The sequence below is a fragment of the Drosophila santomea genome, chromosome 3R (assembly GCF_016746245.2).
Source record: "Drosophila santomea strain STO CAGO 1482 chromosome 3R, Prin_Dsan_1.1, whole genome shotgun sequence".
Classification (NCBI taxonomy): domain Eukaryota; kingdom Metazoa; phylum Arthropoda; class Insecta; order Diptera; family Drosophilidae; genus Drosophila; species Drosophila santomea.
The window spans coordinates 18,474,590-18,488,764 of NC_053019.2; the positions used below are offsets into that span (position 1 = coordinate 18,474,590).

Below are 14,175 nucleotides of genomic sequence, written 5' to 3' on the forward strand. Positions count from 1 at the left end.
TTTCGTTTTTCTTCACTTTTCTTGGCGTTTTTCCTGCTTTTTGCATTTCGCTGCGCCGTATGGCAACTCACTGGAGTGTGTGTGTGTGTGCGTTTTTTTTTCGTGTGCAGCCGTTATGCGTGTGTGTGCTGCTGCGGGCGCTGCTTGCTGATGCTGCTGCGGCTACTGCTGCTGCGGATGCTGCTGCTACTGTATACCCGTGCTGTCCAGGCAAGGGCTCGCGTTAAACTGGCACAGAACCAGTCAGCAAGGTGCACAATTATAGACTGAATCCTCGAATTCTGATTCTGTCAGCATCCAGTTGAAGCTCTCTGTCCTGTCCTTGCTCTCGCTCTCTTTTGCTCCGCACTGCTTGTCCTTGCTCTCCTGCCCTGGCCTTGCTCTCCCTCTCTCTCTCTCACTGGCTTTCAGCTGAATGCAGCCCGTTGCCCCCAATCAATTTCCTGTGTGCGAGCGCGACAACTAGTGTTCGCTGACTTGGTGGCCTGACTTCTGTGCTGCTTGCTGAATCTGCTATGGGATGCAGGATGCTGGCAGCGAAGCCAACAGCGACGCCAACTGCAGCTGCGGACATGCGCAGTAGTTGTCTCTGTCTGGCAGCCACATTCCTCACTCATTGGCAATCGCAGACGATTTTGCAGCTGCACAGTGGGCTAAGGTCATTTGTGGCCATTAATAATTGTAATTTGAAATGGAAGTTAAAATGGAAAGCACTTTAGCAGATATTATTAATACGCAACGTTGGCCCACAAATAGTCAGAAACATGCTACAAAGCATAATTAAAAGCCCATCTAAATGGGTAGCCAGCCGTTTTAGAGCACACTAATTGGCCAACTAGGCCAGTGTGCTCTGCCACCGCCTTTTCGTCTAACGCACAACGTGGCGAGCGTGCAAATATTCGTAATTTATGGCACAATGTCTGCGCCACGTAGTCGTTAACCCAATCATTGCCAACGTCAACGCTGGCGTCATCATCAACATCATTCGTTTTCTGCATCGTGCTCACCATCATCATCATTATCATCCTCATCCTCATCATCATTAGCGGCAACAGCAGATGCTTTCTTTTCATCAACGTTTCATCATCGTTTCATCAGGACGCTGAAGCTGCAGCTGCAGATTGGTAATGGCGGTGACCAAAAAACTTGGCCAAAATAGGTGTATTGTGAACAGCAGGGCGGTCCCGGGCTTCCGAGTGTAAGTTAAGGTTATAAAAGCAGCACTTTCGGTGTAAGTAAGTCATAAAAAAACTCATAACAACACTTGCTTTCAAAGTTTATCACTCATACGCAGTGTTGTCCTTTTTTTGTATGTAAAAAACCTGACATACGTGTCGTATGCGTAATATTCTTTTAGGTTCAAATTGATTTTAATGAATCTAAGAATGCCGAAATTGTTTTTTTGTGTACGAAACTAAGAACTGCATGTCTAAAGTATTTTAAAAATATATAAAGTTTTAATTAAATTTTTGGTTGGTGTGAAAACTTGGCGGTCTTGCTTTAATTAAAGTTTTTTAGGCATGACATGTTGAATTCTGATTTTACTGTGTTTAGAAATGGAGAATGCGTACGAAAATGTTGGGCAATATTCGAGCATATATTTTGGTGGAGCATAGGAAGAGCAATGTGTACAGTGTTCCTAATTACCAACGATAGCGGCTCACCCTAGAATCCTGGCACACAATCACCAAGACACTCAGACACTTGCCAAAGAGGATGCGGGCGTGTGGCAAAAGGATTCATTGCCAAAAGAGGAAGACGCAGAAGTGGGGCAGCAGTGGGGCAGGAGTGGCAGAAGGTGGAAAACCGCAACCTAATTACATGTGGTAAGGCACCAGCTATCCATTGGGGCCAGGCAAACAGCAGAGCAAAGGACGCAGAATGCAGGACGAGTGGGGCAACAGTGGGGGAGGGGCAGAGGGGTGGCGAGGGGAGAGTGGCAAATGGACAGACAGTCGGAGAGACAGCCCCTTTATGAGTTATGAATCTGTGCTGAGGCACAGCAAATATTTATGGAGCGCTTGTTGTGAATAGCAGGCCAACTGACTGTGGGCTCGTAGAGGGGGGGACAAAAAATGTGTGGGGTGGGGTGCAGTTACAAGAATGAAGACCTTTGGAAAATGGGAATACCCTGCCAGGACAATTGTTTCCATGGCAGCTAAATACGTTGACTATAATGCCACCAGCTTCCACCTTAAGTTTTCGGCAAGTCATTTCAGTTTTAATATGACATCTGATAGCCTTGATATACATACTTGTCCACTTAAATGGGACAAGGTGCTGGGATCATACGAATTGAACTTGCTCAAATCTGGTTGCCTGGATGTGCTCACAAATTGATTATGTCAGCTTTTGACTGCACTGCCAACTAATGATGAACAAAACAGCACAATGCGCTTCTTTTTGCAGGGCATTCGAGTGCTGCAGCGGCATCTTTTCAGCAAAGAATGCAATTCAGACAATCGATTGATGCACAAGGACAACGAATGAAGAGCAGCCATCATGCGAGCTTAACGCGCTGCATAACGGGCTTTTAATTAATGCAAAATAAAGCACCTATCCACCCACTATCTCTGAATATCAGACAGATTGCACCTCGAAAAAGCAACCATCCACCACCCAGCGAGTTATGTTATGTCGAGTGATTTTCGGTCGGAATTCATTTGGGCCCAAGGTTCCAGCAGTGGCAGTGTAGTAGGTCAAGGCCCATTCGGAAAATGGAGCCCGTGTAATCGCATCCTGGCCATAAACTATTAACTTGCTGCTGTCGCCAGCGTTTTGTGTTGCGCTGCCTGCCACACGCCAATGCAAAATGGAATCACCAGAGGCCAAAAAGGGGGCACAAAAGGGTGCAAAAGGATACCAGGTGCACTGGACACTCAGCTAGCAGTATTTATCACACAAAAGAAAGCACTAAGAATCAGGATTTGAAATACTGCTCAAGAATATGAGCGCATAGTGGTAGAAAGTAGGAAAAGATTTAATAATATGTATTATTTATACCACATAGTACAACTGCTGAGTTTTTTGTTTCAGTGCATGGAAAAGAGTGAAAGCAATTTGGCACGAATTTGTCATCTCATCGAAGTGGCAACAAATTTGGCTGCAACACAGCAGCAACAATGGCAATAACAATAACAAGGATGATGGCAGTTACAGAGCTGCAATTTTTCGGGAGGGGGGGGGGGGGGGGAGGTCAACCAATGGGGAGGGGGATAGGGGCGTGGCAGGCGACATTTATGTGTGTTGTGCAGCCAAAAGAGTAACCCTAATGTGTCAGTGGGGCAGGTAAAGTGGAGGGCAGGACATCCTCCCCACATCTGGTCCTGTAACTACTGCTCCTGACAGTTTGCTTGCTTAGCCTCGTTGACACGTTTAGTTGTCAGCTAACCCACACACACTAACACACTGGGGGAAACACGAACACGTGCACAAACACCACACACACACACACACATATGCAGACACACACACATTCTGTGTATATCCGTATTCGTATTCCGTGCAAATCAGAATCAAGTCAAAGGTAAAACGACCGTTGTAATAATGCTGATGGCATCCCAGAAATCGAGCCAAAATGGGATAGGACACACATGAGAGTGTGTATGTGTGTGTGTTTGTGTGTGTGTGTTTAAGTGTGTGTGTGTGGCACACAAAAATGCAAATTCGTTGGCCATTTGGCAAATTGATTTTGCCACTGCAATTGGCCAATATTCAATGAGTGTCCACCGGGCAAAGGACAATAAACAAAAGCTGGCAAAAGGAAGCGTTTAATGTTCCTTGAAGTCTTACTTAAGGATAAGAGTTTCCAGCTCTCAATGTGGCAAGTTTAATACTACTGCTGAAGTAGAAACTTTGCTTCCAATGGGCTTAGCAATCACATTGCTGCTTTCATTGCTTAAGTGAAGCGCATGAGTTTATAGAAAAAAGTGCAAAATAATTATTAATTTAAATTCATTACAAACGCTAATCAATTTTTTATTGAATCACGTTTTTATTCGGAAACAACGTTTGGTTGGAATTAGTCATTTCCTTTATTTCATTTATTTGTTTGCACACACAAACGCATTTTGAAATATGTAATTATCACAAGCGGCGTAAATCATGGACGTTAATTAATGCACTTGGATTTAATTAGTTTAGTGTTTAGTTATGCAAACACTGTACATAAATTTAAATCGCCATATCCAAGGGTGCCAGGATAATTTATAGTTTAATTAACATGCTTATCGTAGAACTTATTGTGATTTATACTAGCCTTATACTAGACTTTCTTGTGACTAAAAGTTAACTAGCCTTTCTTGTGATTTAAAGTTAACTACAAGACTTCCTGTGATATAAAGTTAACTAGCAGACTTCTTGTGGTTTAAAGTTAACTAGCCTTTCTTGGGATTTAAAGTTAACTAGCTGACTTCTTGTGATTTAAAGTTAACTAGCAGACATAGAACTCCTCGTTAGTTTATAGTTGATAGCTGAAACGAATAGTAAGCCAACATATGCGAGCTCACACTACACATCTATGTATGTGCAAATGAGCACATTACATTAATTTGATTTAAATTGAAAAGTAATTAAGTGGTCTGTCAGCCCATCAGTCCATCTCCCCCATAATTGTCACTTTTCGAACGCATTATGCGGGTGATGGTGCTCTCCTAGTTTTCACATTTTCACATTTTCACTTGCAGACCGCACAAAAACAGTAAACAAAATGTAATCAAAGTTTTGGCCGCAACTCAAATGAAAGGCCAACTCCGCTGTGCATGTGGGCTCCACTTTGCCACATGCAGCACTTGCCCCAGCCATATCCTACATACATATATTCATATATATATATATACATATATATATTCATAATCCCATGATATGATGATATCAGTGCTTTTCGCTTAACAAGCCGATTTACCTGATGGTGCAGATTGTTGTAGTAGCGCGTTATATATGCGGGCAGCAGTTCGGCGGTCTCCAGGCCGATCCACTGGAGAATCTCGAGGTGCTCCTGGTTGGGCTGCAGCGGATACTGCTCGTCCAGCAGCTGGCAGTTGCTGCCCGTTGCCGTGGTTGGCCATAGATTGCCATCGTCGCAGCAGCGGCAACAGCAGCACGCATCCTGCTCCTCCGGCTCCATTCAGATTCAGAATCAGATTCAGATGATTCAGTTGGGACACGGCGCCGCCGTTAACTTGGTGGCTTTTATCAATTTATAATTGGATTATTTGCTGTTCCGTGACACGGCAAGACATTGAAGTTTCTGCTGCTTGCTGGCTGGCACAACAACATACACAACACACAACAACACACAAGAACACATAATACATTTGAATTTAAATTGAGTTATGGGCGGCTGACAGGCGGGACGACTGCAGTATTTTCTTGTGCTGCCAATTTATGAGCAGGGCAACGGCGCGTCCCCAGCGCCAGGGTGCGGCCCAGTGCCTGGGATCTCGGATCCGTATCCCTATCCTTATCCGCATCCGCATCCGCATCCGGCTGGCGGTTGCCATTTTGTCAATTGCTCCCATGTGGATTTTGCCGCCAAACACGTGGGCTGTCGCCTGCTGCTCCTGCTGCCAGCTTTGCTTCTATTATTTTCTTGCTTTTTTTAGCTTTTTTGTTTTTTTGGTTTTTTTTGTTTATTTGGTTTTTTTGCTTTAGTGACGGAGGTTACGGCGGAAACTCGCGCGCGTAATTGGCACACTCACGAACGCACACACACAGACACAGGCATACACTCCGGGGTTTTTTAGCCGGGTCCGGGTAAGCGTCCTGTTAATTGGGTCAAGCGGGACTGAGCGGGGATTGGCAGGAGTGCGGTGTATCCTCTTGAGAAATAGACTCACGGCTCGAACTAGAACTCAAGCTCAAACTCAAACTCAAACTCAATCGCCGCGAAACTGCGGAACTCCAACTCTCCACTGAGCGGCACAACTTGACGAAGGTTTTCGGCCACAATTCTCCGGAGACTCCGGGGGAGTGTGGAGTGGTGGTATGGCGGTGTGGCGCCTCGTTAGGCGCCATTTTCACACATCAGCGGGCAAGTGGCAAATAAAAATGCGAGGCGTATAAATCCGTTTCGCCGTTTCGACGTTCCCCAGCGGCGACTGCGCCGCAAACTAAACTAAAATCTCGGCTGCGCGCTTTTTGTTTAAGTCAATCACGAGTGCTCCGTTGTTGCAACTTGGCCAACAGTGTTGGCATATGACCGGGAAATTCATTCAACTCACACTGCAGCTAGGTACTTGCCACGCCAGTTGCAGTACCTCAGTTACCATGTGAGTACAGTATTTTACTTGGCACACCAATTTCAGTACCTAAGTTACCACATGAGTACAGTATTCTACTCATAAAACTCTCTATGAGCCTCTCTACGAGCTCTATATATGATATAATTGGTCTCATTCTCAGCTAGAAATCAATTTGTTTAAACTAAATCACATTTGTTTTTAAGTGCCTATACTTTTTAAAAGTAAATATTACAAATATTAGAAATATGAAATAACTAATTATTATTAATTAACGCACTTTGATCGCAACTACATATATGTATATGATTGCAAATGACAAAGTAACGATTGTACCTTGGCCATTACTGCCACCACCCACTGGGTCAAGACGAAAGGGACGGCGAGATGCGAAGAAAGAGAGAGGCCAAACTGCAGTTTGCTGCAATTTGCAGAGGGAGAGAGAGAGAGAGAGAGAATGAGAGAGAGAGAGAGAGAGGGAGAGATGAAAGAGAACCGCAACTTTTGCAGCTTTCACTTGGACATTGGCATTGTTGGTGGCACTGCAGCCCTGGACAGCATCCGCCCCTTGGGGCATCACCCCTCACCACCCCCCTCGACGCCGCTCGCTGAGCTGTGTATATAGCATTAACACATTCGTTCATTGCTTTCATCGTTGGCCTGCGTTTTCCTGCAGTTGTTCATATTTTTTTAGTCTTTCATTCTTTGGGCTCGTGTTTTTTCTTATTTTCATTTTTTTCTTTGCTTGCAGATTGCTTGGATTTATGAAAATGAGACTGGACTTGCGTCACACACACACACAAAAAAGACAGACAAACAGGCGGAAGGACAGACGGATATAGCCGCGGAGTCCGAGGCACGAGAGGCGCAAAAATAAATAAAAGGAGGAAAATGAGGAGGAGGAAAATCAGGAGGAGCAGCGCAAAAAGTGTAGTCTGCTTCAAGGAGCAATTAACGACAGTGGATGGCACAGAGTTATGTTATAGCATTGCGTCCGTATCACACACAACCAGCGAACCAGACACCCACCAAACCAGACCAGCTCCCCAACCTCCAACACGTCCAACGATTTCTGAATGGAATGGAATGGGTAGTCTTTATACCCTGGAACAGAAAGACACGGAGAGGGGGGGAGGGAGGGGTAGTAAACCAATGAGGAGCTTAGGCCGAGTCTGGCAAATAATTGGATGCTCGGCAGGATGAATCCTTGCGCACATAAACACTCATCAGAGTTGTCCTTTTCAAGTTCTTTGACTGGGCCACATTAAAGCTTACGCTGATGGGTGCACTTCATCAGTGGATATAGAGGCTTTGCCACAGGAAATACCTGCATTTGAATGGGAAACACATAGTTAAGTACATACATACTTACTTATGTCATAGTTGCATAGTTAAGTACATACATAGTTACTTATGTCATAGTTGCATACTTAATACATACATAGTTACTTATGGCAAAGTTACATAGTTAAGTACATGCATAGTTACTTATGGCAAAGTTACATAGTTAAGTACATGCATAGTTACTTTTGTCATAGTCGCATAGTTATGTACATACATACATACTTACTTATGTCTGACTAATCGTTGTTATTTTATTGCTTTCACCGATTGAAACTGCTCGTTTGTACTGGTTACAAGGAACTTATTGCTCTTTTCAAGGAGCAGAACTAATCGAAAATGCTGCTGCAACAGTTACAGGTCACCAATCAACTCAGTAATCTCCTGTTCGATATTATGTTGTTTCATTTAAACACATCTTTAGTTGCCAACTTCTGCCCAAGCTCTCCTGTGTGACCAGTTTTGTAGGACATTATGGCATCCATTAGCAATATTACTAGCATCCAATAACGTAGCAATTGAATTCCCGCCAACGTTCACACAGAACTGGCAATAATCTTTTATGGTAAGGATATTTAAGGATTCGTCGAAACAAAAAGTAAACCCCTGTCCGTTTTTGCTTATTTATTTTTTGTTTCGCTATCGTTAAATGTTTTTGTGCCGAGTGAAGTGGGCAGTGGGAGTGGGAGTGGGAGAGTGGAGCAGTTGAGCAGTGGGAGGAGATTGGAGCAGTGGAGCAGTGAGGGATTGAAGGAGCGATGGAGTAAAGGAGTGAAGGCGGATGGCCATATGCCGACGTAGTCGGAACAACGATGGCACTTGAGCCCTGTACTCGTAGCATACTTTTCAGCGCAGAAAGCCCTCGGGCGGCAAAATGGAAGGGAACTGAGTTCGGGAGCCTGCAGGGTGCGGATGTTGTTGCCACAGCTCCTGTTTCCCTTGCTCCTTTTGATGCTGCTGGCGTTTCTGCTGCTGATTCTGCTGCTGATTCTGCTGCTGATGTTGCTCTAGCTGTTGTTGTGGCCTGACTACGTCCGAAATTCATTTCGGTTTATTCTGATTAAACTGTTTGTGTTCGGTTGCATTAGCTGCTATGTGCTATATGTGCTTACACTTAAACAAATATTGTAAACCAACAGTTTCTTATTTACGTATAAGTTCATACTAAAACTTTCTCTAGAGCAGCTTAAAATGAATGGCTTTAAATTGCACATGCACAACAAACTTGCTGTGCCTGTTAAGTGATTATTACATCCTCTTACTTAATAAAAGCTACATATATATACAATTATTTCCCAAAGTGTATTTATGTGCATGTACAGCACCGAACGCCGGTGGCATGAGTCTCTGTGGAAGCAAAGGATTAGTGGCTCTGTCTGCGACCGAGTCCTGCGAGTGATGGCTGAGATCCAGGCTCTTACTACCTCGCCGCCGTGTTTGCCCGCACTAAATACATTTCAAATTTGTTTAAGCTTAAGCCAAAGCGAATTGGGCGGCTCGAGTGGACCACAGATTGATATGACCACAGAGGCGAACAAAGAAACCAAGGGAACCCGAAAGCCCGCTGATTGCCAGATTATTGCGAAATAAAGCTTGCCACAAAATGCCCAAACAGAGTAAGAGTAAACAACTAAGGCAGTTCAGTTCACTCCTCGTCATTCCTTTTCACTGACTCACTCACCTGCATGTGGGGGGCGGCCAGGAGCTGCATCAGCTCGTCCCTGGCATACTTGCCGCCCAGCGAGTTGCCGCCGGACGTCGACGAGAGCAGCTCCAGGACATCGCGACATCGGCCCACGGCCTCGGCAGCCGGTGCTCTGCCATTGCTGGTCACCACTGTCGCCGCGATCCTGTCGAACAGCTGCAGGAACTGGTGCAGCCTGTTGTCGCGCAACATGTCACGCAGCACATCGGCATCAACGTGCGCGTCCTGCAGCGAGTAGATGTCGTCCAGACAGTCCAGGATGCGCTGCACCGCCTCAATGCCCGCCTCCTCGTCGGCCCACTCGTCCGTGGCGCCGGTTATGGGCACTGCAATGAACGGAATAACATATGAACAGATTCTGACATAATTGAATGTGTATAATCTATGGGCTTATTGCATGATGATGTCTGCAATTTTATAACCAAATTGCTTTTTCAGCTTCCGACATTGAGTATTAAAGGCAGAATTTAACAATTTGCATCATAGCTTAACAAATTTCTGGAATTTCTTAAGAGCTATCGAACATAGATTGCTCTCCAGGAATTTAATCTGGTATAGAATTTACATTCGTACTCTACGAATCATTAATTTCCTATTGATTTGAAGCAAATACGAGACTAATCATTAAATTCCTATTGATTTGAAGCAAATACGAGACTAATCATTAAATTCCTATTGATTTGAAGCAAATACGAGACTGAATACTGACTGTCCGCATCGGTGGCGTATAGCGGATCCATGTTGGTGCCACCTGCGATGGCCTGAACAGCGCCCTTTAGCTTGCGTCGGGCATTGTAGCGCTTCAATTCCTCCACCGTGTCCGCCAGGTGAGTGCGCTGCAGTTTGTCCCGATCCCGTATCCATGGATGATCCAGCACCTCGGTGATGGAGAGTCTGTGATGTGGATTGGCGGCCAGCATTTTCATAACTAAATCCTTGGCGTTCGCCGAGATTGACTTCCACTCCGGTGCCTCAAACTACAACAAATTGTTTAACATTTTAATGTTATATTTTATAAAAGATTGGGTATATTTTGTCCATTTACCGATAAGCGACCGCGAGCTATTGACTGCTGCAACCTCACTCCGGATCCCAGGAAGGGCAATCTGCCGGAGAGCAGGACGTGCAGCATCACTCCGGCACCCCAGACATCGCAGCCTTTGCCGTAAAGCCGCCTGGTCACCACCTCTGGCGCCATGTAATGCGGACATCCTACACGTCCGTGTGTTTCTATGGTTTCCCGGGTGCCGGGCAACTGAATGGCCGATCCGAAGCCGCCAAGTTTCACCGGCGCCGAGTTGTCGACGGTGGCGAGGAGAGCGCAGGCAGGACGCACATCCCTGTGCAGGATGTCGTTCTCGTGACAATAGCGCAGTGCCTCCAGGATTTGCCGCATGTAGTGACTGGAAAAGTGGATGGGTTAATATTTGGTGTTTCTCATTCAATTTAATTTGCGTTTGCTTTGGGCGGCTACTTAATTGGGAATACTTATACACAGAAGCCATGTATAAAAGTATATGTTAGGAGTAGCCTCGTTTAATTTGATTTCATTAAATATTTAGTAACTTGTTACTTCTATTTTAATATATATTACTTCCGCACAGCACAAGTTTAATTACTCTAATAAATTATCTTGGTTGTTAATCTTTCGTATAGACAACTAAATTGGGTTTGCTCAAATCAAATTACAGCCGGGCACGTCCTTTAATTAATTATAATTAATAATTTACTCCCTTTTTGGGGCCAAAGCAAACGCCCGATTCCGATTCTCACCAAGCAACCGCCTCGCTGTAGACAAAACCGGCAACAGCACGCCGCACAACCTCGAAGCACAAGTCGGAGCCCTCCATGCTGCAAAAGAGTGCAAAGCGAGAAAGGACATTAGGGTTGGGCGCACAAGGACACCACCGAACCACTGACAACAACTTACAACTCGAAGACCATGTAGAGCATTCCCTCGGAACTGTACGTCTCCAGCAGCTCCACAATGTGCGGATGCTTCAGCATGTGACATATTGTGGCCTCGCGCTTCAGATCTGCAAGTGGAAAGATGCAGAGAGTGGGGGCGTCAGTTCTCAGATTGGGCGTGGTAACAGCGGCAATTAGTTGACATTGGAATGGGTCAGGAGAGAGGGGGCCACCCAAATGGGGGGCACTTCACCAGCTGGCAGTGGCACTAATGGACTTAGCGCTGACTTATGTGCCTGCCATGTATCATTTAGTCAATGGCCGGATGGCATCCACATCCACATCCGTGTCCATGTCCATGTCCTGATTCAGGTTCAGCTCCTGGCGCCCTTGCACTTGAGCAATTTCTTTTTAATTGGCGTCTTGGGCTGGCAAACGGGCAAAGGGGCAAAGGGGCAGCCCTGTGGGGCGTGCTACACGTGTGGCAGCGGCATAATTTTGAATAATTGAGCAGCTTAATTATAATTTATTCACACAGCACAGCACAGCGCGCGTTTGGGAGGAGTCAGGGTCAGGAATCGTTAGCCCGGGGGCCAAATCGAACAAGGAACAAGGTCGTCCATCTCATTGTGCCGTCAAAAAATAAATATATAAAAGTGTATAAATATATAGGTGTATTGTGTATATAATGCTCACCCGCTGTGCTCAGTCCAGGACTCGCTGTGAACTTGGCCACATCAACGATTTTGACGGCAAACTGCTGATTGGACTCCCTGTGTATGCAGCGCCTCACGATGGAGAAAGGTCCTCTGTAAGAAACATTCCGGAAAGCGAAGGGGAAGGGGAAGTAAATTCGGATTAAACTTCAATTGAAAGTTGATTGTGTCTAAATGGGAGCGAATAAAATGTTATCTCGCTTCGACAAAAGAAAAATATTTATATTTTTGCAGCAAAACAAGAAAAAAGCAGAAAAAGTTTCTTGAGAATGAGGAAATTTAATCAACTATGTATTCTCTTTGTAGTTCCAAACGTGGAGTTCAATATAAAAGCTTGCGCTATTATTTCCTTAGTGATGATTATTTCAAAAATCCATTTCATTTTTCATTCAAATTCCCATTCAATAATAACTCATTGAAAGTCAAGCAACGATTTTCAATAAACTGGCTTTATGAGCGTGCTTAATTTTTATTGAACTGTGTCAGCAAGCTTATTTTGGAAAACTATTGCGATATAAAGTCGTCTTTGTGCTTTATAATAGATTCGAAATTGCAAGATTAGAAAAAATGTGCTGCTAAGTGAGTCAACTTTAGAATTGTGTTATTTTCAGCATTAGTGAAAAAAAAGAAGAAATACTTTCCCAACGAAATGAAACGAAACTAAATGAAACAAAGTTCAACTTAATAGCATTGACAGCTTTGTGAATGAACTTCGAGCTAAACTATGATGGTCGTCACAGCAGAAGTAACTAGCACAGAAAATGTTTGGTCATACATTTTTGAATAATGCAAAAGTTGGGCGTTTGGGAAAGTTTTTTATGGGTGGTGGTGGGTATGGGTATGGAAAGCTTCGTCCCATGCCAATAGTTGCATGATTTACGGCTTGTGGGTGGTTGGGTTGGTTTGGGTTGTGCTGGTTTGTGCTGGGCATACGGTGCGGATACATAATACATAATGAGATAATGGCCATGGATGCCAGCTGTCAGCGGCAGAGTCGGCAGAAGATATAGCAAATAGCAAACTTACTTGCCAATGACCTCGCACAGCTCGTAGACGTCGTCAAAGAGAATTTCGTCTTCGGTCATTTTGAATAATTGATGAATTGATGCCTCCTCGACTCCTCAATTGCTTTTTCGAATATTGATGAGTTGTGTCCTGTTTTCTCGTCGCTTTTCCTTTTTCCTTGTTTTTTTTCTTTCCTTTGCCCGACGCCTACTGCCCTCCAAAAACGAACATAAAAAATAAACAAAAAACTAAGCGGCCAGTGTGCAACTCCAAAAACTTTGAACGTTTTCTGTCGGTTTCTTTAGATGATTTTTTGTTAATAATATTGTTGTTGCTGTCGTTGTTGCGTTGTTGCTGCTAATGCTGTTGCGGTTGCTGTTGCTGCTGTTGCTGTTGCTGTGGCTGCTGCTGCTAAAAATGCATTTTGCGCTGCAAAAATATAACAAGTGAAAATGGTAGAGGTGAGTTTTTCCATTAGCTGAAGGCCGCTAATCAGATTTATTTGGCGTCTAATTAAGAAGCTGTCAAGAAGCTTTCACAGAATTCTGAAAAGCAGTTGACGCCGTCTCTGGATATAAACAAATTCGTTTAGATTTTTATAAATCTATACAGAGATTAATTTATTAATAGAAAGATACAAAGTACAAAGAAACAAAGTACAAAGATACAAAGTATAAAGTTACAAACAAACTTTTATGAATCTATATAGAAATTAATTAATTAATAGAAAGATACAAAGTACAAAGAAACAAAGTACAAAGATACAAAGATACAAAGTATAAAGATACAAACAAACTTTTATAAATCTATATAGGAATTAATTAACTGATAAAAAGATACAAAGTACAAAGAAACAAAGTACAAAGATACAAAGTATAAAGATACAAACAAACTACTAGTTGGAATCTAACTCAAAATCTGCAAAACATAATTCAACTTTTATTGCAATCAGAAAATGGCATTGTGACGTTGGGCGGTCGTGTTGCTGCTAATGGGTAGCACTTAGCGAGGGACCACTGTGTCGAGGGTGTCGCAACGGAAATGAGATTGGCCTGGCCGAAACTTGTTTGATATGTCAATCACACTCGTATCAGGTGTAAACCCCAATCAATTACACACACAACACACACCACACACACAACACACACAACACACACAACACACACAACACACACACCACACAAATGCACAAAGTGCTGTCGCAAGTGGCAGTGAATTTTGCAACGGAAATGATGGCCAGCCGAAAAGGTAAACAAGCCAG

At 44.0% G+C, this 14,175-nt stretch overlaps 1 protein-coding gene across 10 annotated transcripts in view; it reads right to left on the bottom strand.

Annotated features, from left to right (window-relative positions):
- The window catches only part of LOC120450767 (peripheral plasma membrane protein CASK), a 41,979-nt gene that overhangs the window by 24,211 nt on the left and 3,593 nt on the right, over positions 1–14,175 (bottom strand). For 8 of the 10 annotated variants that reach the window (XM_039633908.2, XM_039633912.1, XM_039633910.1 and 5 more), the window contains exons 2-8: positions 12,936–13,343; positions 11,890–12,002; positions 11,216–11,321; positions 11,059–11,136; positions 10,331–10,688; positions 9,995–10,262; positions 9,262–9,611 (exon numbers count right to left, since the gene is read on the bottom strand). In XM_039633908.2, coding sequence (XP_039489842.1) covers positions 9,262–9,611; positions 9,995–10,262; positions 10,331–10,688; positions 11,059–11,136; positions 11,216–11,321; positions 11,890–12,002; positions 12,936–12,994 — 1,332 coding nt within the window. In that variant the 5' untranslated portion in view covers positions 12,995–13,343. Of the gene's footprint in view, positions 1–4,903; positions 5,141–9,261; positions 9,612–9,994; positions 10,263–10,330; positions 10,689–11,058; positions 11,137–11,215; positions 11,322–11,889; positions 12,003–12,935; positions 13,344–14,175 lie in introns of those variants that run through there. The other 2 variants (XM_039633917.1, XM_039633916.1) reach the window with 1 other exon arrangement.